Source organism: Anser anser (genome assembly GCF_964211835.1).
Source record: "Anser anser genome assembly, chromosome: 4".
Lineage (NCBI taxonomy): Eukaryota > Metazoa > Chordata > Aves > Anseriformes > Anatidae > Anser > Anser anser.
In genome coordinates this window covers 78,107,943-78,131,228 of record NC_139724.1, presented here as the reverse complement: position 1 = coordinate 78,131,228, position 23,286 = coordinate 78,107,943, and the positions used below count along the sequence as shown (strand labels likewise).

Below are 23,286 nucleotides of genomic sequence, written 5' to 3'. Positions count from 1 at the left end.
CGGCAAGTCCTAGAGCAGCGTGAGCTGTCCTTAGGAGGCACTGCCTCCCCCCAGGAGGGGGGTTTCACTGCAGGAAGGTTTCAGCTCATCGGTAGGGTCAGTTGGTAGCACAGTCTTGGTCCGGCAGGTGTGCAGGATGGTGCCCTCAAAGCGTGGGGCTGGGATGAGCAGGGATGGGTTCCTCTTTGCACAGCATCTCCTGCTCCTTTCGTGTGCGATTCCTGAGAAAACCAGGCTTTGGGGATGTGAGAAGGGCAGCGAGGCTGCTCTGCTTTCTTAGGGCTGACAGTGCAGGGGAGCAATTCCTCTCCAAGTCCCAAATTCAGCCCCAGCAGGGCTGTTGCCCTGGGGCTCTTCACCCCTCTCAGATCACCCTTGATACCTGCCCACGAGTTTCAGGACAGAGGCTGCTCCTGCCAAAAGCCCTGCGTGCTCCTCCTGCATGTTCCAGGCCAGCGTTAATCGTGTTGCTTTCCACGTCCTTGCTGGAATAAAGAGGGACTCCTTCCCACTCACCCAACCCGGAGCAGTGCCGTGGGGGCACAAAGTGCCCGTGAAGGAGGTCAGCCTGGGGGCGATACTCATACCGTGGCACTGGTAGGAGCAGGCAGCCCTTGTGTCCCGGCCACGTGGGGTGGAAGGAAAGCTGAAAAGAGCAAAATCCAAGCTAGGAGAGCACCTGGGGTAAGAGACAGGTTGCAGCTTCTCACAGCAGCTATACCTTTTGCATGCAGAAGCCCCCCAGAGGCAGCTTGGTAGGTCTGGCACAGGGTCGGAGGCACGTTTACCTCCGGGCTGGCTCTCCGTACGGTACGGATGGGTGCTTGGTTGGCCCCACGTGCGCCTCTCCTGCGCCCCGGTCGCTCTCTGCGCCCTCCAAACGCTGCTCACCGCAGCGGCTCCCTTTGTGGTGCAGAGGGCAGCCGGGTGGCGGTGCTGGATGCCGAGCCTGGAAACAAAACGTCCATAAATAGCCTCCCCCCCCCCCGTTCATCAGCATTTTTAATTTACACAAATATGTTTTTATTTTACTTCAAATAAAAATTTGAAGGGGAAAAAAAAAAAAGCTGCAAACCATTAATTTAAAATAAAAGCTACGGAATATTAGGCAGTAATAAGCCCATTCTCCTGGCCTGCACCAGGACCCTCCAAGGATGTGATTAAATGTAATAAACCTCATGTTGTAGGGAGCAGCTGACGTTCCCGGGGGAAGCCGCGCCACCGAGCCGCCCGCGCGCGCCTTCCTTCCTGGCTCCTTCTCCTTTACAGCCGGGGATCTTCGCACGAAAGCAGCATCTTCCGTGGCTGCGGAGTGAGGCATAGGGACTGCAGCTGCTTAAATGCTAGGAAAAAAAAAGCTTTTACAGCCAAAAATTGCAGCCTGGTGTGGAGCGTGCGAGGGAGCTGACCGCGAGCGTGAATGCCCTGGGGCAGGGGCGGCGTGGTAGGACCGCATGGACCTGCAGACCAGGCTGCCCAGCCCCTCGCTGCGCTCCTCAGGAGCTTTTCCCCTTCATCTCGAGCACGTTGCTCAGCTCCTCCCCAGCAGCCTGGCTGCAGGGTGCTGGGCAAACCTTGAAAAACCTGAGAAAACCTTGAAAAACCACGAGAAAACCTTGAAGCCCCCCAGCCCCAGGCTCAGCACTGATGTCAGCTCAGGACTGCCAGAGCTGGAGCCTGCCCGAGTGCAAGCCCTGAGCCTGCACTTGTTTGTAACTGGGTTCATACCCCCCGATCTGGTCCCTCTTCACGCTCCTCTGCTACAACTAGCCAAAATTGAAGCACGGAGCCACAAAATCAGAAAATGCTGGGGCTGGAAGGGGCCTTAAGGACCATCTAATTCCCAAAGAGACTCACGACTTCCTAACACTTCATAACAAGCCCCAAGGTGAGCTGTTTTCCCCTCCCTGTAATTATCCAGAAATTCCCCTTTTCTTGCCCTGTGAATCCCCTGTTCGAGTTGTCAGAGCATCCCAAAACTGGACCAGTGCAGTTCCTACCTCGGGTCCTGTCCCGGGTGTCCCCGCAGCTCTGCGAGGATGGAGGTGCCACCTCCCTCCCTGCCTCTGCCCCCCAGAGCTGGCCCGACAGTGCTGGGGGTGAGACCCTGGCGTGGTTGGGTTGGGAAAGCACAGGGGGGCTATAGGGTGGGGGCAGCAGCCCCAGAAGCCCAGGAGCTGTGATATGCGCTGGGCTTGGCAGCCGAGCTGAGAGCAGGGCTCAGGCAGGCGTAGCAGAGGTGTCTGCACCAGAGCCGGTCGCCCTGGGACCCTGTTACAAACACAGGTGAAATGTAGGTGTCTGTGAAGCTCCCTCCTTTGGGTTGCTTTTGATATCTTGAGAGCAACACCGAAAATGGAACCGTCTGGGGCGTTTTCCCACCCCTCTCCTTTTCTTTCAACGCTTTTCCAGAGCACAGCACGGTGCCACGGGCTACAGCCTGCCCCGGCAGTGCTGTCCCCAGGGAAGGGTGCTGAGGAGGCACTGCCAAGAGCCAGAGGAAAACACAGGGATGCTTCTGAAGAACTGCTTTAAAATGTCGGCAGATACAGCTGTGAATTACCAGAAAGCTGATTGTGCCAGCAACAAATAAGCACGGTGTTTTGGGGAGGAAAAATTGCCCTTTGCCTGAAAGTGGAGGTTAAGGTTTCCCTTCGAGGGCGAAGTGGGGACGGCTGGGGGCAGCGGTCCCTGCGGGTGAAGGCTTATAGGGCCCATCAGCGGGTTTCCACCCCTGGCTTCCTGCCTGACCTCAGTGCAATCCTTTAAGCTGTCCTGGGCCCCGTTCCCTCATTTGTGCTGTTCAGACGCTGCCGTTCGCATGGTTTAATTTGCTTGTCCATGCTAATTAACCCGAAACGCATTCGGATTTTTGTGAGTTCATTTTATCCAGAAACCCTCGTTCTGCCGGCAGGGCTCTGCGGGGCTTCGTGCCCCGGGTGCCTCTCAGCTGCTTCTTGGGCTGTCCTGGTGCAGGTCATGCAGAGGCTTCTGCTCCTGGAGACGTGGCTTTTGCAATTCTTCAGCTCAGGGAAAATAGCTGCGGTTTTGGGCCACGTTTTATGTTAACCCTTCACGCCCCCGGGGTGAGGCTCACTGCTGGGCAAAGCGCCTGTTTGCCACCAATGGCTCCGAGGGCCCCGCTTCCCCTTGGCACCAGGTCCTCGTGCGTGTCTTCTCCACCCTGGTTGGGCTCGGGATCGAAGTGGCACAGGGTCCTCGGGGTACTTACAGGCTGGGCACTCACAAATGAGCCCTGATGTGGGTGGCAGGAGGTGGGAGCTGGGGCCCTGGTGTGCAGGAAAGCCATGGAGCACCCTTTGCAGGACAGTGCTCATCCCTCGGGCTGATGCCAATGCAGCTCCTGCCTTCCCCACGGTGCAGAGGTCCCCCCTCCAGCCTCAGCTTGCTGGACTTGGGCAGTTCGCGACCATTCCCAGAGGAGAGAAGCTCACAAGGAGCCCTCGGACATGGCTGAGCTGCAGCGAGGAGCCTCCACGCTCCCTTGCGAAGCACCACGAGGTGCTTTCTGTGCAGTTCTTCGTACCATTAGTTTGGCTTGCGATGCCTTGGTTGTAAGAAATACAAATAACCCATCAAATGGCAAGTTAGCAAAGCTAACCCAAGCCAAAAATAAAAATAATAATAAAAAAGAAGTCAGAATCTGTAAACTATTTGGAATAATTGGTTATTTGCTGTGTTTGCTAGTTCCAAATCAGAGCACATATTTTACGGCTTATCCTGTTACTGTTAGTTGGAAGGGCTCTGGGTGTTGGAGGTCTCCGGCTGAAAATGGGCGCCAATAGCCCCCGCTGCAGCCCAGCGTTGCCCCCGGCGTGCTCCGGCTGTCCTTGTCTCTCCTGGCCTTCTGTCCACGCGCCGGGGACAGCCCCTGGCACTGCCACATCCCTGGTGCAGCACGCGGGCTCTGGCCAGGAAGGCTGGTCCTGTCCTTGCCCAGCCCCAGGTGCTTGCTCCTTTGGATTTGAACAGGCTGGGAAGCAACAACAACAAAAACCTAACAAAAAACTCACACTGAAAACAGTTTTGCCCACTTCTGAGCAAAATGAACAGCAGGTTAAAAAAAAGAAAGCAGAAAGGTGACACGGCCAGAAGTGGGTAATTTCTCTTTATGAACATCTGAGAGCTCACACCTTAAGGGTTAACCGAAGGATGAGCCAAGTCATCTTGCAGCCTCCCGGGGTGGATGCGTGCGCTTTCCTCCTCCTCCCTCCAGCGCTGCAACAGGTGGGAGAGACGAGCTGGCAGGAGCAGGATAACCCAGGGAAAACCCAAAGCCAGGTCCCTCCTGGGGAACAGCTCGGAGGCCAAGGGCACGGGGAGGTGCTTTGCAGGGAAAAGGCTTCCCCAGCTCCCACGGTGCGGTGGGTGCGAGGTGCCAAGCCCGTGACCCTTGGTGTCCTGGCTGAGCGCATGAGGAGCACTAACGGGGTGCTCTCCAAGGCCGGGATGCAGGGTGTCATCTCCTGCAAAAGCAGGGTAACAGACAGCTTTTTTGGAGGTGCACCCATAAATGCCCAAGCTGTTTCTGCAGGGATCTTCGCATCCCAGCTGCGGAGCTTACTCACAGCAGGAAATCTGCCTCCCAGATGTGAGGCGTGAGTACGCTGGAGACCGAGGCAGTGGCTTAGCTTCTTTAGAGGCAATATTTATTAGTGCTGTAATTAGCTATATTCCCGCGGGGAAGAGTGTGTAATCATTAGAAGAGCAAAAATGACTATTAGGATTTCAGTTATCCCATGCCTGCTCTGCTCCTGGCTTTGCTGTCTGGCCGGTAGCCTGTCCATGCCTCAGTTTCCCCACCTGTGAGGTGGCTGAGTTTCACCAGGACTCATACACAAGCTCTCAGGTTCCCGCAGCTCCCTTGGCTCCAGATCAAAATGTCCTTTCCAATGCACTTTGTGAAAGCTGGGTTGCGTTGGACAGCCCCAACTTCCTCCTGTCCCCATCTGGGGATGCTTCTGGTGCCTGGGCTTGCAGGACGAGGGAACCCAGCGCTGGGGGAGAGAGTGGTGCTGGCTCAGCCCCCTGACAAAAATGAGGTCACAGCCGGTGCCTTGCCCCCGTATGGAAGAAAACGAGATTGAAAACATCCCGGCAGCCTCTGGGATGACACAGGTCTGCGTGTCGGGGTCTGGAGGAAGGAAGGATTTTAATGCCCTCAATAGCAAAGTACTTAGCCCCTGGGTAAAAGTCCTACACGGAGATCCGGCACAGCTTAAACCCCGCTATATCATCTGGAGGGGGTGAGTGCGACTGCTGCTGGCTCTGCTGAAGCCAAGGCCTGATCCAGAAAGCCCTTAAGGCTGCGTCTGAAGAGCCTCATTGACTTCAGAGGGATTTGCACACTCGGTTGAAGTTAAGCATGCGTCTGAGTGCTGCTGTTGTGTCCAAGCCACAATTCCAGAAATGCTTAAGAGGGAAGTTGCAGCATGCTGGTGAAGTTCTGGTTTTAAAGGCATTTTTTTTTTCAGTCCAAATGTCTTTATTTTTGGAAACGGCCATGCCTTTGCCCATAAGCCAATCCTGCCTGCAGGGATGCCCTGCTGGAAGGGGCTCTCTGCTGCCCTGGATGCTCATGGAGCCGCTGGGACACTGATGGGACGGTCCCGCTCAGGCTCTCTCCTGGTGAAACGGCCCCAGTTCCTTTTCCGCTGCTCCTGGGTTATAAAACGACTTCCCCATTTTAGCAGCAAATGCCGAAGCTGGGCACTCTGGAGCTCGAAAGGTCTTCTCTTTGTCCCTGCACCAAAGGGACAAGGGTCGCCATCCTGCCACCAGGCTCAGGGCACTCGGGGTGCAGCTCACAGTGCGGCGGTCCCTGCCCTGTGGGGGCAGCAGGTGGGGGGGAAGAGAGGGTGGATGGGGATGGGGAGAAAGCACATCTCCTGGTAAGCGTGGCTGCAGCTCACCACGGCTGAACGAGCTTCTTTCCCAGCCGAATTTGTAGGCTTCGGTCACTTGGTGTGAAACGGATCCAGCAGCGACGCTCGCCCCTGGGCTGTGCCCTGCTGAAGCCCCAGGGGAGCCCTGCAAGGCTTGGCGAGGGCACGCGGGGTCCTTGGGGTTTTACCCAGGCTCAGGCACAGCCCCCGACTCTGGGAGCGTCCCGTACCACATCCAGGACAAAACACCAGGGGTGCTGCTGGCTGTCGCTGATGGCTAAATGAAATCCCTGAATCCGTTGTTTGTGTGGTGGAGCCATCGATTCCCCGGCTTTTCCATTTGAAGGCAAATGGAATAATGTCCTTTGCTATTAATATTCCAGCTGCTCCCCTAGCCTCCTTTTTTTTTTTCTTTTTTTTTTCCCCTTTTTTAACAACAGTGGAAATCAGCAAAAATATCTAACCAAATTCTTTGTCTTGGGGCTGCAGAAGATACCATGGGTAAGTCACCAGATTCATTTGAGTGCTTTCCTTGTAACCCGGTACCTGTGGAATGCCGTAATAAAGCCACGATGGTCAGAGTGTAGCTTTTTAAACAATAAAACAGGGGAAGCGATGAAAGGCAACATTAAAAAAAAAAGAAAAAAAGAAAAAGGAGGCAGACGAGGCCTCAGAGTTAATTTATGTAATATTTCTATTAAAAACAATGTCTATTCAAGACAGCAATTTAGAGTCTGCACTGCTGGCTTAAAATATAAATCCAATAAACCTCTATTATGATTCCTCCATTAGGTCAGTGTGATGGAATTTTGTGGACTTCTAAAATAAGACATCATTATTTTTCAGGAATGTTTCATGAATCACAGTCAAAGCCCCTTCATCTTCGCTTGTATAAATTTCAGAAATGGTGCTCTTATAAAATGTATGCATTTTCTGAAGCCGGCAGCCGGCTTTCTTCTTGGAACAGCACCCCCAGAGCTGAAATCCAGTTTGCATAGCAGATGAGGCAAATGCACCTTAGTGGCGTTGTGGCCACTGGTTGTATGAGTTCTGCTCATTTCTGCGTGTAGGATCAATGAGAAGAGGGTTACGTTCTTCCCGGGAGATGTACAGCACCCGAGGACCATTATTTTATGTGGTAGTAGGATATATGCATTTATTTTTTTGTGCGTGTGGGGACGGGGACAGCTTGGGTGGGCAGCTGGATGATGCTGGGGCAATTCCCATCCCAGAAACCCAGCAACTTTCCGGGCAAAGCCTAAAGCAGGGTTGAGTTTAAGAGCAGCCCTCACATCCTCCTCCACTTCCAGGCTGTGAGGGCTGTTTTAACATGAGAGTGAATTCATCTCACCCCCTGCGTGCTCCTGCATGGAGGTCCTGGGCAGACCACCACCCAAAAGGTCCTCTGGGATAAAACCCCTCCGAATCTTTGTGGGCTCTGCCTCGCTCTCCCATGGAGAGCTGCCCTCCCTGCCGGCGGGTCTCGGCGCACAGCCGTGGCTGCAACAGCAGGGTTTGGGCTGGATGCGTCCCCAGGGACAGCAGGGAGCAAGGGGCTGCAGGCTGGTTCCTGACGGCTTCATCGCCTCTGCGGGGCACGGAGCCACCCGACACGGAGCCACCCAGCCCGAGCCGAGCTGCTGGGCAGTGTCGTGGGGTCGGTGTGCAAGGGGTACGCTCACCTCGAGCAGCTGTGGGAGGCGCTGCTGTCGCTGCTGGTTGGGGTTTGCTCGTGGAGGTGTATGACTTTGGCATCCCTCGCTGCCAGGAGGAAGAATTCATTGACTGGTGGAGCAAATTCTACGCTTCCACGGGAGAGAGGGAAAAATGTGGTTCCTACTTGGAGAAGGGCTTTGACACCCTGAAGGTAAGTGGCCTTGGCTGGCCCTGGCTCAGGGGTGGGAACTGTCTGCGATGTTTTTCCACTAGCTTTGGGTTGTTATTTATTTATTTATTTATTTATTTATTTATTTTGAGCGTTTAAGGCTTTCTTTCTTCCTAGGAGAAAAAAAAAAAAAATTTCCCCAGAGAGCAGGTAATTTTGTTTTTAAGAGTAGCTATTTATTCCCTTTTGAAAACTTGATTTTCTTTGCAAACTACTTTCTGGTAACTTTCCACTTTGCAGCCTTAAAGATATTGTCACTTTACCAAGTGGCGGAGGAGATGGGGAATTGCCACCCTGAAAGATCTTTGGGAAGAACAAGGAGAGCCAGAGACTGCTAAGGGAAGGGGGAGATTCAGGTGCCCTGTTACAGGAGGTGCCAGAAGTATGACAGGAGCCCAAGCAGGACTGAAGTGGGGAAAACGTTCCCTGGTTGTAAGGAAAATGCTCCCAGCAAGGAGCCCTCTGGCGGATGAAAAATGCTCTGGGAGACCTTGGCATGCTCTGGGTCTTCTCTGATGTGCTGCTACTTCTTATAGGGTTCCCAAAGGTCTGCTCTTCACCTGTCCTGGGGCAGCAAGGATGTCCCTGGGGGTGGCATTTCCTCCAGACGGGGAAGCTCGGCTCCGTCTTGCCCCATCTCTGCTGGGACACGCTGCCCGGGAGCAGTCCCTGCCCTTGCCCTCTGCTTCTCCTTCCCCAGGTCTACGAGACGGAGCTGGAGAACGTGGAGGACTTCGAGCATCTCTCCGACTTCTGCCACACCTTCAGGCTGTACCGCGGGCGGTCGCAGGACTCCAGCGACGACCCCTCGGTCGTGGGGGAGTTCAAGGTGTGGCAGCCGCTTCCAGCTGGGCCGTGGCCAGGGGCACACGCGGCCGGGTGCCCGGAGCTCTGCCGCTGCGGGCGTTTGTCCAGTGCAGGGCAGCAAGGGGAGCTCTGCTCTTTCTAACACGCTCGGAGCAGCCCTTAGCCTGCTTTCAGGAGAGGGATTTATTTTCTCTAGCTGGTTTTTTTTTTTCGGAATTCCTGTTTTTGCCCACCACTCTCTTCCCCCAGACAATACCCACCGACTGATTCCTGCCACTTGTCTGGGAAAAAAAAATCAGCTCTGGTGACTTGCAAAATTTTACATTTTCTCCCTCCTCCTCCCACCCCTCGCTGAGGACACAGCTGCCTCTCCCAGGGACCTTAAAGCTGTCCTGCAGCAAAAGCCTCGGCCTAAACCTTCTGGAGGGTGATTTGGGGGCAGCGAGGCTCCTTCACGCTTTTTCAGTGGCTCAAACAACAGTGAAGTAGAAGAGAGAGAGGGCAAGCAGGCTAGTGGGGCTCTGTGCGGGCTTATGACAGGGTTAGCATCACTGCTCAAGCACGGGACGAGCGTTGCAGGCAGCTTTCCTCCCTGCTTCTGTCGCCCTGCTCCATGAAGAGCCCCGCTCTGTCGTGGTAGCTCAGAGGGGGTCCGGGCCTGGGCCCTGTCCCCAGCCCGCAGCCACCCGGAGGAGTCGCCGCGAGCACGAGGCCCGTCCCAGCGTGGCTGAGCCCCTCTCTCCTTGCAGGGGTCGTTCCGAATTTACCCCCTGCCCGACGACCCGCGGGTCCCGGCGCCGCCTCGGCAGTTCCACCAGCTGCCGGCCAGAGGGCCCCAGGAGTGCCTCGTCCGGGTCTACATCGTCCGGGCCTTCGGCCTCCAGCCCAAGGACTCCAACGGGAAGGTAGGCTGATGGCTTGTGGGGTGGGCACGGGGTGGCTCGTCCTAAAATTTAGGAACGACGTTGACAGCAACAAGGGGAAAACATTCCCCTTCTTCCTGCCTCCGCTGCTGCATCCGGGAGTCCCAGGAGCCAACTCTTCATCCTCCATCCTGAGGGATGTTTCGGTAGGGCTAGTGGAAATAGCTAAATGATTTTTTTTTTTCTTTTTCTTTTTTTTTTTTTCCTCTTGTACCTCAGTGCCAAAGGAAACAAAATTAGGTCTCTCACATGACTGCTTTCTGCAGTGCCTTGCCAGTCTGAAAGAAAAATTCAGTGCAAAAAGAAAATTGTGTCGGTTCAAAAAGAAAATGTTCATCTTGTTTCAGTTTGAAAAAAAAAAAGAACCCTTAGGGAAAAATCCTTCTTAACTCTCTTTGCTCTGCTGGAAAATAGGGATTTTTTTTTTTTTTTAAAGAAAAAGGTAGGAAATATTTTGACACGAACAACTCCAAATTACTTTTTAATCTGCCTAGTTTTTGAAAATGGCCTTGAAATGAGGCTTTTCAATTTCTTAGAAATCTCCCATAAGAGACTCCTGAGAATGAAAAACAAGGAGCAGAAAAAATGCTTTTTTTTACACTGAAAACCGGAGCCAATCCTAGCTTGGCCCGCAGCCTTTCTCCCTGTGCCGTGGTGTCTCCTGAAGCTCCTCACAGTCGAGGGCAGACCAAAGGAGAGCCCAGCCCCTGCTTGTGCTGCTGACCTCCCCCAGGCACGGCCTTCTCTTAATTAATCTCCAAGTCAGAGAAAACAGAAAAGGAGCGTGCACTGGGTGTTTTTTCCAGACAGCATAAATCACCAATGTTTTTCCCAGTTTATTTTTTGTTTGTTTTTGACGTTATCTGAGTAAGATGCTGGGTCCCTCTAGGTGCTGGATTCAACCTACGTGAAAAGTTCTAGGTGATTTTTTTTCCCCTGGAGGAAATGATGACTCAGGTCAATTTAACCACTTTTCAGATTTATGTCGTTTTCCCTGAATCATGTTAGTTATGAGCGAGAAGCTAAAAAAATTAAAAAAAATAAAAATATCTGATATAATTTTGAGATGCACAATGAGGCTTTATGTTAAAGTATGCTTCCATTCTATTTTATTTTTTAAAGTTATTGCATCATATTGGGAAAAAAAAAACATTTCGAGCCATGTTTTTAATGAAACAAAATGTTTTTCCTTTGACATTTTGGTCTCCTGCATTCGTAAATATATTTTTTTGAGTAGACCCCAAAGTTAAAAAAAAAAAGGTGACCTCAGGGGAACCCTGAGGTTCAGAGAAGGTGACTCAGATGGGTGAACAGGAACATCCTGAGGAATCCAGAGCAAGCCCAGTCCATCAAACAAGCCCAAAATAGTTCCTTTCATGCTATTTCATTCCTTTTCCACCTCATGGGCCTCAGAGGGATCTGGACGCTTGTCCCACGCTGCTAACCGGCCCTTTGGTCGTCCCTGAAATGGAATTGCAGTGCAAATGGCCCTTGCCAATGGTGACAACCTACGATCAGACTGTTCTGTCCTCAAAATCGGGTGTTAATCGGGGGTAGTGGAAGATCCCGCTTGCCGGGAGAGGGGTGACGGAGTTACTCCTTTTCCATTAGTAAGAGGAGCGCAAGCCAACACGGCCGTGTGTTGGGGTGCGTCACCTTGTGTCACGGCGCATTCGGCTCCCTCGCCCCGGTGCTGTGCGTGGCTGTGGGCCCGCAGTGTGGAGGGGGTGCTGAGCTCCTGGGGGGGCACCCAAGGGCGACGTGGCTGCACCCGGCTGGAGGGCACGGCCTGCGAGGGGCGGCTGCGGGCGCTGCCTCGCCTGGTCGGGGGGCAGGAGGCTGAGGGGAGGGAAGCGCAGAGGGAACGTTTCCTCGCGGGACGTGAGGGAACATTTCTTCTCCCCGAGGGTGGGCAAACACCCGCAGTGGCCCCCTGGCGGGGTGGTGGATGCCCTGTGCCCGCAGCGCCCAGGCGCCGGGACGATGCCCTCAGGAACGCGCCTCGACTCCTGGTTAGCCCTGAGGTGCTCAGGTGTTGGGCTCGTGATCTCTGTAGGTCCTGTCCAACCAAACTGAACCAAACTGAACTGTTCTGTTCTGTTCTATCCCATCCCATCCCATCCCATCCCATCCCATCCCATCCCATCCCATCCTATCCTATCCTACCCTATCCTATCCTGTCCTCTCCTACTATTGCTGTGCAATGACTTTTACATTTATTTTTATGCCCATCTTTAGTGTGATCCCTACGTGAAGATTTCAGTGGGAAAGAAATCCATAAATGACCAAGAAAATTACCTCCCCTGTACACTGGAGCCTGTCTTCGGAAAGTAAGTTTTGGTTCACTCTGGATTCCCTGGGATTTTTATGCCATTTTGAGGGAACAGAATTGGGTTAGCCAGAGTTTCCTGTTCCCTTGGTGCACTCTTGGCTCACATCCAGCCTTGCTGAAGCGGGTCTGACCTTGGCTTGGTCACTGCCCTAACCCCCATGGTTCACGTTCATCTTCTCCCTGGGACTTCTGAACTATGAAGCATGGACTGGGTCTGCTCCGTCACCAGTGGAGTGTGAGGAGACATCAAGGGGGTTGTTTAGACCTGAGATCCCCCTGTGGAGGCTTCTGCCTCTTCCCACCGATAGCAGAGAGAGTTTGGGGCAATGCTGTTCCTCATTTAGGCACTTCAGTTAAACGTCTGAAGACAAGAGATGACACATGGAGGTCTGTATGACTGTACTGTGGCACGGGACGCCTCCAATCATATACCTTGAAAAAGAGTTATTTATAAAATTGATGTTGGCTGGTTGAGTTGTTTGCCCAACCGTAGGGCCACAAAGTTGGGATAAAAGGCAAAAGATAAGGTTGTCTTCAGAAAAGGGTACTCCTCGGGGCTGGAAAGCACCACAGGGACGAGGCAAAGCAGAGGGAGGCAGAGGAAAGCCTGGTGCTCAGCCTCCTCATGATGATCAGGGTTGGATCTCCTAGGCGAGCTGGGGCTAGATGTAGGGTGTTGTGCTCCAGGACGAACAGGGGTCAAGCCCTAAAGCATGTGAGGTCCTGCTGGTTTTCTTGGGGCCTCTCGCCAGCTCAGGCTCGCAGTGCTGGGACAGCTTCCCAAAAAAACAAGATGCAGAAGGAGATACACCATCTGCAAGGTTGGGCCAGAAGGGGTAAGGACGGCAAGGGTGATAGCGGTGAGGTCTCGGAGGACTGCGTGGATTAGGCAAGCTTTTTCCTCCTCTTCTGCCAAAACTCTGCCTTTCCTGTGGGGCAAAGGGGACGCTCCCCGTGGAGCACGAGGGAGCCCTGGTCTGCGGGGAGCTCCGCTCCCAGGGCAGGCCCCCTCTGCCAAACCTGGCTCCCGGCCAGCGGCTGTCTAGACAGCGCGCTGCACCTCCCACCCCGTCTTTAAAGCAAGACGTAAAACCGAGGTCCTGGCTGCTGGCGGGCTATTAAACCTCCCGTTTCACGAGCTTTTCCCTGGGCTGCTGGCTGCCCGCCAGCTTTAGCTAATTACTTTCTGCTGACCCCAGTTCCTCCTGCACTCTTAATTGGTGGCATAATCACTCACTTCCCCTCCTTAAAAGCTGCTGCGGGGTGGGTGCTGCTGGTGGAAATGGGCATCGTGTTTTGCGCCCGATTTGACGGTGTTTCAGCAGCAGGTGGCACTGGGTCAGACCCAGATGGTCCTGCTCACCCTACATCCCACCTTCAACATCTCTAACGTCCACGAGCACAGGCTTTGTCTGGATCAGGGTGTTGTGTTTTGGGAGGGTCTTGGTGCTTTGTCTCTTACTACCCTTTGTTTGAAGAGGTAGAGGAAGGTTTGCTCTTGTTTAATGTTCTGTCACTATGTAGACTGCAGTGTGAGGATGGCAGAGGGGACAGCACAAAACCCTGGTGCTTGGGACTGGCAGTGGAGGATGAGGAGGCTTTTGGGGGGTCAGTCTCATGCTGACCACAAGCTTGGCCTCTTATTTTGGATTTCTGCTCTTCGGGCTCAAAGGGCAGTTGGTTTTCCAAAGCTGTCATTTCTTCCCCTTTCTCACCCCATGGCAATGACGATTCCTGTCTCTCAATGCCTGCTTTTTTTACCCTGGGTACTCCAGTGACTGCTGTCACTTCCAATTAGCAGGTGGAGAAACTAAACAGGGCCAAAGTTTGCTCAAGGGTAATTCAGCCAGGCAACGGGAAACCCAGAGCGTGCTTACTTGGTGGCGTGTCTGTGAGCTAAGCCAGCACAGCACAGCACCAACAGAACTGTAGAGTCATCTAGGTTGGAAAACACCTTCAAGATCAAGTCCAACCATCAACCTGACCTGTAGTACTGTCCCAGCACAACAAAGATGTGCCATGGAACACTTAGCAGCCTGATCTCCACCTCATGGGCATCTCTTGGTTGCACAGGATGTTCGAGCTGAGCTGCACCCTGCCCCTGGAGAAGGACCTGAAGATCACGCTCTATGACTACGACCTCCTGTCGAAGGATGAGAAAATCGGGGAGACCGTCATAGACCTGGAGAACCGCTTCCTGTCAAAATACGGAGCTCGCTGTGGGCTTCCCCAAACCTACTGCGTGTAGGTATCCCTGTAGGCTTGGCCAGTGGGTCTGTGTAGCTGCCAGGGCTTTGCAGTGCCGAGGTGGCCATGGGGACCAGGGCAATGCCTCAGCCCAGCCCTGACCACGGGTCTGCAGTCCCAGGGGACCTGGCTGCTGCCGTGTTTCACTGCAGAGATTTGTCATGAGGGACAGATTCCTGCTGGAGAAGCTCCCCAGTTTATATACTTCCCCCAAGTCCTGGCTCTTCTCCAGCAGCTTCAAATAACATAAATCTCCTTGGAGAGATTTGCTACATCCCTGACACCTCTTGGGCACACCACAATGAGGGCACTGCCCATGCCTGGGACCAGCTGCAGGGTGATGCGGTGGGTCTGGGGGCTATCGGGGCACCCCAGCCCTTTGAGCTGGGGCTGAGCAGGGTGTGGGACACGCAGCCCCCTTCACCGGTGGGTCAAGGTGAGCACAGGGTCGGAGCTGGCTGCACCTCCCTCAGCACAGCCCTTTTTGGTGTAACACTGCTGTAGCCCCTTATTGTGGCTGGGCGTTGTTTTTTCCCGTGTTGAGCTGCTGTTTTCCCTCCCGTTTCAGTTCTGGACCCAACCAGTGGCGAGACCAACTCCGTCCTTCCCAGCTGCTTCACCTCTTCTCCCTGCAGCACAACTACAAGGCTCCCACCTACAAGTCCGACCGGGTCATCTTCCGGGAGCAGGAGTACATCCTCTCCGAACTGGGTAAGGGGCTGCTTCGGGGCTGCGGGTAGCTTCCCGTTATCCAGAGCAAGGGTTGGAGCTGGAGGCCATGAACACGTCGCGGGGGCTTTCTTGCCCAGCTCCTTTCTGTGTGAGTGGAGGCCAGGAGTGGGTGACGGGCACGTCGCCGTCCTCGCCTTGCTGCCCACCTGGCTGTGCACCTTCCCAAGGTCGGCTCTGCCCCACAGGCTGCAGGTTGCAGTTGGATCTGCTCCGAACCCTGAGGGTTGAACCCAAACCTGCAATCCAGGCACTTTAAGCACAGCCTCACCCTTCCCTTGCTGCTTGCAGCAAACCAAAGACATGCAGGTTGGGAGCAGCAAAGCCCAGCACAGCCGGGGAGGCTGCAGCCCGGCTTCCAGCTGCTGCTGGGCCTCGGAGCTCACGTCTCTGCGTTTCGGGGCTGGGGGCACTAGAGGGAGACAATATCATACGCACAGTGCCAGCACGGCCAGAGCGAGGTGTGCTGTAGCTGGAAAGGTCGGATCAGCCTGTGCCAGCAAGGAGGAACTATCACCGGGAGGTAGGGAGGCATTTTTTCATTTGTACAACCTTCCTCCCAAACACCACTCACACCTGAAGTTCCCTGCCCCCCTGATGGCATCCTTGGGGGCAGGAGCTGGCTTTTTAGAGGAAACTCTGCTTTAAAGCATTGAAGGGGGGTTTGGGCTCAGGGAGGAGGTGAAACCCCAGCACACGGGGCCCAGGAGCAGCAGTTTGGCTAATGAAGGCCACTGCAGGGACAGGAGCAGCCCAGGGCTGATGCCTGCCTGTGCTCTGGGGAGTCGAGGCACAAATTTGTGATACTCTCCTTGGGAGGAGGAGCGGGGAAGCCACAGCTCCTTCGCAGCCTCTTGTTATGCGAAAGGTTTTCAGCGAGGGCTGGAGAGGTGTTAAACCGAGCGGGGGCTTCCCCCCTCTCCCAGCCTCTGCCTTTCACCTTCCTCTGCTTTAATGGCAATCAGTTCAAAAAACAGAACAAAGTCTCATGCTTGACCTCAAGGAGATCTGGAAACCAGCTGTGTGCGCAGAGCAATGTCAGATCTGAACCTGGCGGTATAAAGTGAAGCTATTAAACACGAGAGCATGGGTTTTACAAGCACTGCACCCGGACCATTATTCCATAACCCCCACATTTGTTGTTTTCTGAGAGGGGCTTTTTCTTTTTCCTGTGCGCGCACACACACACGCACGCACACACGCCAGGTTTCCACTGCTTGGGAAATGGCCCATATGTCTGAAGTTAACCACTTCAAGACATTGCCAAGAAAGGAGCTGGGATATATCACCTGAAAGTTGCAGAGCTGTAATAATATTTATGGAGCGCATTTCATTTCAAAGGTCCTCGAAGGTGCACAGCCTTGAAACGACGTGGCTGCGAGGCAGCCGTGTGCCGGGGCGAGTCCTGCACAGCCCCGGCTCGGCCGCGGGGACGGGCAGGGAGCAGCAGCCGTGGCCGAGGCCCTCCACGTTTGGTGGGATGAGGGTCCCGAACGAGGGGCAGAGAGGGCAAAAACGTCCACTGCTAATTGGCTTTGTCCAGCAGTGCATTTGCGGAGGGGTTAGGGGCTGGTGTGGAGTGGGATGAGGATGTGGAGGTGGTTTCAGGGACCAGGACGGGCGATGGAGCTGTGCTGGCGGTGCCTGCGTGGGCCTCAGCTTCCTCTCATTTTCTGTCTTCCTCCCTGAACCCAGCAGAGAAGGAGCAGGACCCCGCAGGGAGCTCTCCCATTGCGCTTCTCTTTGCCCGGCCAAAGCTCCTGGCTGGTGTTAAGTTGTAGGATCACCAAGTGTTTGGTTTAGGTTGGCAAAGACACATGAGATCAACCATGCCTTAGCACTACCAAGTCCACCACTAAACCATCTCCCTAAGCACCGTGTCCACACGTCTCTGAAATACTTCCAGGATGAGACCCCACCACGTCCCTGGGCAGCCCGTTGCAGTGCCCGTTGGACAAACCTCTGCTGGGGATGGGAATGATGGAGCAGCAGCATGGGCTGCATGGCTGCTAGCCCCAGCTGCTGTAATTCTGGGGGTCCTGAGCCCTTGGAAGCACTGCAAGCTGAGTCAAACCCTAATTTCCCCTTTCCATGTGCTTCAACTTGCAATGTTTCACTCTCCTGGTGCTTGCTGTGGCTGGGGTGGGATTGAGTGAGACCCCCCCTGCACGTCCCTGTCCCACGGAGCAAGGGTTTGCCCACGTGTCCGACTGGGACCACGTTGCCCTGCGCCCTGGTGTGTCTGTGATGGTCGATTTGCAAACGGAGGCTGAGCTCCTCATGCTCGCTCCTGGCTGCTGCGAGGTCGGTGGGCTCCCGGTGCTCCCCCCGGAGCAGCAGCCCTTGCAGACCCCCCCCCGGGGCGATCAGCACCCTGCCCGTGATGTGGCGTGACGCTGTTCTTGCTCTGATCTGTTGCAGAGGACGGCAAACCCGTCAACCCCCACCTGGGGCCGGTGGAGGAGCGACTCGCCCTGTACGCGCTGCGGAAGCAAGGGCTGGTGCCGGAGCACGTGGAGACCAGGCCTCTCTACAGCCCCCTCCAGCCAGAGATCGAGCAGGTGAGTGGTGCTGCGTGCTCAGGACGAGGCCAGGAGCATCATCTCCCTTCTACCCAGCACTACCCAGGTGAGATGTTCGCCATGGCCTGGGCACACCCTTTGGAAGGTGGTGGCTCGCGGCAGGAGGAGACATTTCTCGGCGAGGTCCTGCTGCTCCCAGAGAGGTTCTGCTGGCTCTCGGAGAGGTGTGCAGCCGTGGCTGGCTTGCTGCAGTGCCGTGTGGGGTATATCTGCCCCAGGAGGTGGGCTTCCAGCGTACGGGGCAGAGCAGAGCACTTGCTGTCAAACACAGGCTGGAGCTCAGCTCCAGTGCTGGCTTATTCTGGGTGCTTGGGGAGATCGGCTCCAGCCTCCTGGAATAGGTGTTCACTTTCATCAGCGTTTGCTCACAAAAGCCTTTTTTTTTTTTTCTTTTTCTTTTTTTTTTTCTTTTTCTTTTTTTTTTTTGGGAAAGCCATTTCTGATCTGGAAGTGTTGATGTAGAATTTCTCTATAATGATAATGCTCCTGCAGGCTCCTTTGGCAATGCAGCACGATTTCTGCAGCAGGAACAAGTCCTTGGAGGCATAAAGTTTTAGTACTATTGCAGACTGGATATTTTTAAGCCAAACAAAAGCTAAACGGGCTTCTATCCAAAACCAATCAAAACCCAGGTATCTGTATTTCACCTAACCGCTTTTCTTTGATTAACACGTATGTGGCTTTATGCCTTTGGACCAAAAAGTGCTGCTTCCCGGAGAACACAGTGATTTGTCCTCATCTCTCTTACGTGTTCCAGTTGCACAGCAGAGGCAGTTCCGTGGGACTGGCTCTGCAGCTGGTGTAAATGTACACAGCCACTGAGCTTCACCACTGCAGCACCATTACCTTCCTGTGGTTTGTTTTTAACCGGTCCAGTGGAGTTGCTGGCAGAAGTAAATGCACTGCCAACGGCTCTAACACCTTTTCATGCAAATTCACCCCCTGAAGTTCGTGATTAGAGGCAGGAGGTGGCTGCTATCTGCCGACCAGTGGGTTTGTGCTGTTCTTACAGTGTCATGGTTTTGTTGGACCAGCCCTGGAGACTAGGAAGGGTGTTTCCTCCGTGTCTTGGGCTTGCATATGGGCAGAGCAATCGGGGTCTGCCCTGCTCTGGTGCTGCTAATCGGGAGTGTCCGTGGTGGTGATGCTGGGTTGGAGGGGATTAACCTGGCTGGCTCAGTAGGTGTTGCATTCGGCACAGCTCCCAAAAGCATGGCCCTGACCTGCTGCAAACCCATGGAACAGGCTGGCTCTATCGGGCTGTTTGCAGCAAGCTTAAAGGGTGGGTTTTTAAAGTTTTCTGCTGAAATGGAAGATTTTCTTGCCAAAAAACAAGCAAACCACAAAGCCCTCTGTGATGGGCTGATTGTCAAAAGATGTCTTTTTTTTTTCCTTTAGACCCTTGAGACTGTACAAGAAAATATTTTATTGGCACCCATTGGTGTTTTACAGTAAAAGGGACCACCTAAAAAATGACCCCCTGAGATTTCATCTGCATTTCTGCTGCTCTCTCCCTGGTAGGATTATGTGAGAGTGGAATTAGGTACTGCTCTCCTCATCCCATCCTCCACTGCCATGGTCAGAAACCCATAAACCAGCTGTTCAGCTGGTGGCAACTGGTGTGACACTATGGAAAATAAGTGAGCTGCTTGCTTCTCCGACACCTCCCATGGGCCCAGCCCTCAGTCTGGCCCTTTGTAAAGATACTCAGCCTTGGAGAACAAACCTAGAGTGCACCTTCAGCTAATTCACACTGACCTCTTATGTATCACAGGCCATTAATATATACCCCACTCTCACTAAAACACTCAGTGACACTTCTCCAGTAAAGAAACCTTGGTTTTCAACAAAGGAACTGTGGAGCACTTGATAATTTCTGTGCTGGGCCCTACTGAGGAGGTGAAGGTGACTCAGGCAGCAGGCTCACCAGGCTTCTCGTGTCTTTCTTTCCTTGCAGGGAAAACTACAGATGTGGGTGGATCTGTTTCCAAAATCTTTGGGTCAGCCCGGTCCCCCTTTCAACATCATGCCACGCAAAGCCAAGAGGTGACTTCTTTTTCCTTTCCGACTCGGTGCAGCGCTGGTTCCTGCGCCTTCTCTTTGGGGGGAAGAGGAGAGGGCTTGGAGATGCCGGGTGGGGAGGGATTCACCTGCTCAGCAGAGGGAAGTCTGAGCAGGCTTATCTTCAGGGGAAAAATGGCTCGTACCTGAGCTCCTCCAGCTAAATAGCTGAATAGCATGACCGGGCTGTTGGGTGGGCTCCTGACCAAGCTTTCCCCCCTCTCTCATGTCTCTCCTGTGTCCGGTGCCCTTCAGGTTCTACTTGCGCTGCATCATCTGGAACACCAAGGACGTCATCCTCGATGACCTCAGCATCACTGGGGAGAAGATGAGTGACATCTACGTCAAAGGGTAAGCCACCCCACTTCTGTGCCCTCCTGGTACCGCAGTCTGAAGGCACAAGAGCAGCAGTGAAGGAGTTAATGTGCATCAACACTGCTGCGGTAGCACGAAGCCCCCGTGGGCTGAAGGGGCCATTCACACCTCTCCAGCCATGGAGCCAGCTCCTTGGCAGACACCTCTCCGCCGGGCTTGTAATCGCTTCACCTTGTCAAGGTTTTCTTTGCATCTCTGACAGTCAGATGCTTGCGTTACAGTGTTTACATTTAGAGAGATGAGATCTGGGGAAGCAGCCTAGCCATTCGGGAGGGGGACGTACTCTGCATTTCCACCGCGCGGTTCTTTCCCGGCTCCTCTCCTGGGACGGCTGCGGGCTTGTTCCATATACATAGGTTGGCTTGTTTGGATAGCTGCTTTTTTTGGAATTCCCTTCTTTCCTTGAAACACACAAAAATGTGGCAACCAGCAGTAACTCCTCTGGCACATTCCCTTCTCTGCCTGACTCCATTTATGTTTTATCTTGTGTAAAATGGTGCAATCCCAGCCAAGGGACTTACTTATTTTGTGCGTTCTTTGGATTTATGGACAGGAAGAGGTAGGATTTTGAAACAGACTGTAAATCCCTTTTTTACAATCCCAATTTTCCTCCTGTAAATCCAGAATGCGCACTGCTTACCTGGTATTCACATCAAGTGCATTGTTATCAGCTCCAGCTAAGCCGCTCTGTGCACCTCGGGGCTCTGAAATAGCAGCGCTTGCAGGGGGTTACGGGAAAGAGAGAGCATCCAGCGCCTGGGGAGATCCCTCGCTGGGCTTTTATCACCCCCAGTGACCAAGCAAGTCTCGCAGTGCTGTAAATGAATTAAAAATCTTGCTTGACTCCTTCATCTTCCCCCTGCAAATGGCTGCATCATTCCCGTTTCTGGATAAGGCATAAATGACCCTGCGAGCAGAGGAGGCAATGGTCCTTCCGTGCGTAAGCGTCTGCCCCACAGACAGGGGCTGGTCCTGGCACCCTGTGGGCAGAGCAGCGTTCGCCACCACGGCATGGTGCAGCTTTGGTGGGGAGCCTGGGTTCGGGTGAACTCGATGGGTGAGAGGCTGTTACCCGGGGCTGTCCTCCAGGAGATCTCACAGCACTCCTCTGAGGAGGCTATCGGCAGCGTGATCCCCATTTTACAGAGAAATCACCCACTAGGCAATACCAGGACTGGAATCTCAGTGTCTTGGGCATTGTCTTTTACATAACGTGTAAACTGTTGCCTGCCAGTTAGGGAGGTAAATTAAATAGTCAATTTTCTATCACGAGTAAGACAGAAGTCACCACCCTTTTATTTTAATCAATTTAAAATGTTACTTATTGATGGTCTTAGAATAACATGAAAAGATCTCAACCAAGTTTAGGTCTGGTTGTGCAAGGCTGAGTGCAGAGAGACTCCTCTTCCCAAAGCCTTGTGCTGTAGGCAGACAGAGGAGTGTAGGGAAACCACATTCATTCAGAGCTGACGATGGTTTGGGGTTAAGAGCTCTGTCAGTCCCTGTCACAGGTGGGGGATATTTTTGTATTATTTTCATGGTCAAATTTCCAATGAAGTTTTACTTCACTGAGAGGATGGATCAGCCAGGTTTTGTGGGAGGTGGGAGGCTTTCACTCATCGTCCTGTGAGGTTTTCAAGATATTGTGAGACAAAACCAGGACTGCTCTGAGCAGGTTGGACCAGAAGTTTCCAGAGTCCCCTTCCAGCCAACCACCACTACTATGATTTATGTGATATTATTGAGTGCCTTTAAACCTCATCTTCATGCCTTTTGGGGTTCCTAAATAAAAGGATGCCCTTGGTCCTCCCAGGTCTTATGTGTGCTCTGAGCTCAGTGGGATGTGTGTGCTTCGAGAAGAAAGTCACCTCTTAAATCTAGGAACCCAACATTGCCTTTGGATATTGCAGATACTTTAAGGTGCGTGGACTCAAAAATTACTGGATGAATTAACAGACTGAAAATCCATCTGGTCCTGTTAAGCACAAAAACATTACCTACGTGCTCAGGAGGTCTCTGACCTGCAAGTCACTGCAGGCTGGAGAGGTGTTGGGAAGGTGTCGTGTTGGGAAGGTGTCATCTTTCGGGAAGATGTCATGATGTGCTTGCCCCGTTCCCATACTCATCCATGGATATCTGTGCTTGGCCCCAGTCAGAGGCAGGACACTGGGCAAGATGGGCCTTTGGTTGTTCACCGTGGCCATTCCAGCATGATGTTTTTAGCTCTGGGACATCGAGATTTGGATGCTTTTCATTTCTGGCAGTGGGGAGAGACCAAACAGTGCCAAAGAGGGATCTGAACCAGAGCGCTCCTTCGTCCTTTTGCTCGCCTGCAAGGAGAGGGCGCTCACACTGCATCCTCCGAGGGGCCCCGCCAAGCCTGGAGCGGCGTGGATAAACACACAGGCTGGCCATTTGCATCCAATCAGATCAAATCAAATAATCCGGCCACAATTTAAGTAATAGCGTAACCTCATCACACAATTCCCAGTGCCACCGAGCCCTCGCTGTCCGCGTAGCACATGCGCATGTGATCTGTAGGATGAACTCGAGCAGACCTTCCAGTCTCCCGCAACACATTTGGGGCAGAGCATGTGCTCCTCGCAGGCGCTGGAGAAGAGGAATCACTTGTATAGCTGGGCAAAAAACTTATTTTCAATTTAAGTGGAAAACAATCAAACGAGATAATTGGTTTCATTAGAAATGCCTGCTGAATCTTTTGGCTCCCCTCCAGAAGGGCTCCAAGTACACAAATGGCTGCGTTTTATTGTTTTGTTTAGTTTCATTGATTGCTGAAGACCAAAAAATTTTGGACGGGGAAAGAGAGCAGAATGAAAACCTGACACTTGCAAAACCTGCAGCTGGAAAAAAAAAAAAGTAGTTGCTGTGGAAAGTTTTCAGTTTGCCCCTGGGCTGGTTGTGGGCGGACCACAGCAAGCTCTTTTAGCACAGGAGGGGAACCGGGCTGCAAGGACCCCAGCAGGAGCAGCTGGGGACCCCCTGGCCACAGCAGGGTGAGGCCACTCTGGGATTTTCATGGGTATGAACTCCCTGGCCATTTACGACTTCCAATCATTTTCAAGGAACTGATAGAGAACAGAGGGAAAAAAATTGATCCTTGGACTTCAGTGTGTTGCCTCCATTGAGAGAACGGGTTTTAGAGGCCGCAAGGTCAGTTTGTTGGGGTGGCTGCAAAGGGGAAAGCAGCTCTCGACAAGGCAAATTAGAAGCTGACATGGGCTTATGGATGGGCAAGTGACAACTTTGAGCCAGAGCTGAGAGCTGTGCTGAGCCTTTAATATATCCACGAAGCTTAGGGGAGGGAGAGGAACAGGAGAGCTTCTCAGGCTGTTGCCACCAGCCCTAGTTCATCTCCCAGCACTGCAGGAACTGTTGTATTCTCTCTCAAGTCTCCTATGGGCTCCAGGTTATCCCTACA

At 53.3% G+C, this 23,286-nt stretch overlaps 1 protein-coding gene across 14 annotated transcripts in view; it reads left to right on the top strand.

Moving 5' to 3' along the window:
* Window positions 1-23,286, top strand: part of DYSF (dysferlin) — a 94,542-nt gene that overhangs the window by 48,991 nt on the left and 22,265 nt on the right. For all 14 annotated transcript variants that reach the window (XM_083832774.1, XM_083832786.1, XM_083832785.1 and 11 more), the window contains 9 exons: window positions 7,675-7,773; window positions 8,492-8,620; window positions 9,348-9,503; window positions 11,760-11,851; window positions 13,927-14,097; window positions 14,669-14,811; window positions 17,251-17,390; window positions 19,369-19,457; window positions 19,728-19,823. In XM_083832774.1, coding sequence (XP_083688900.1) covers window positions 7,675-7,773; window positions 8,492-8,620; window positions 9,348-9,503; window positions 11,760-11,851; window positions 13,927-14,097; window positions 14,669-14,811; window positions 17,251-17,390; window positions 19,369-19,457; window positions 19,728-19,823 — 1,115 coding nt within the window. The remainder of the gene's footprint in view (window positions 1-7,674; window positions 7,774-8,491; window positions 8,621-9,347; window positions 9,504-11,759; window positions 11,852-13,926; window positions 14,098-14,668; window positions 14,812-17,250; window positions 17,391-19,368; window positions 19,458-19,727; window positions 19,824-23,286) is intronic.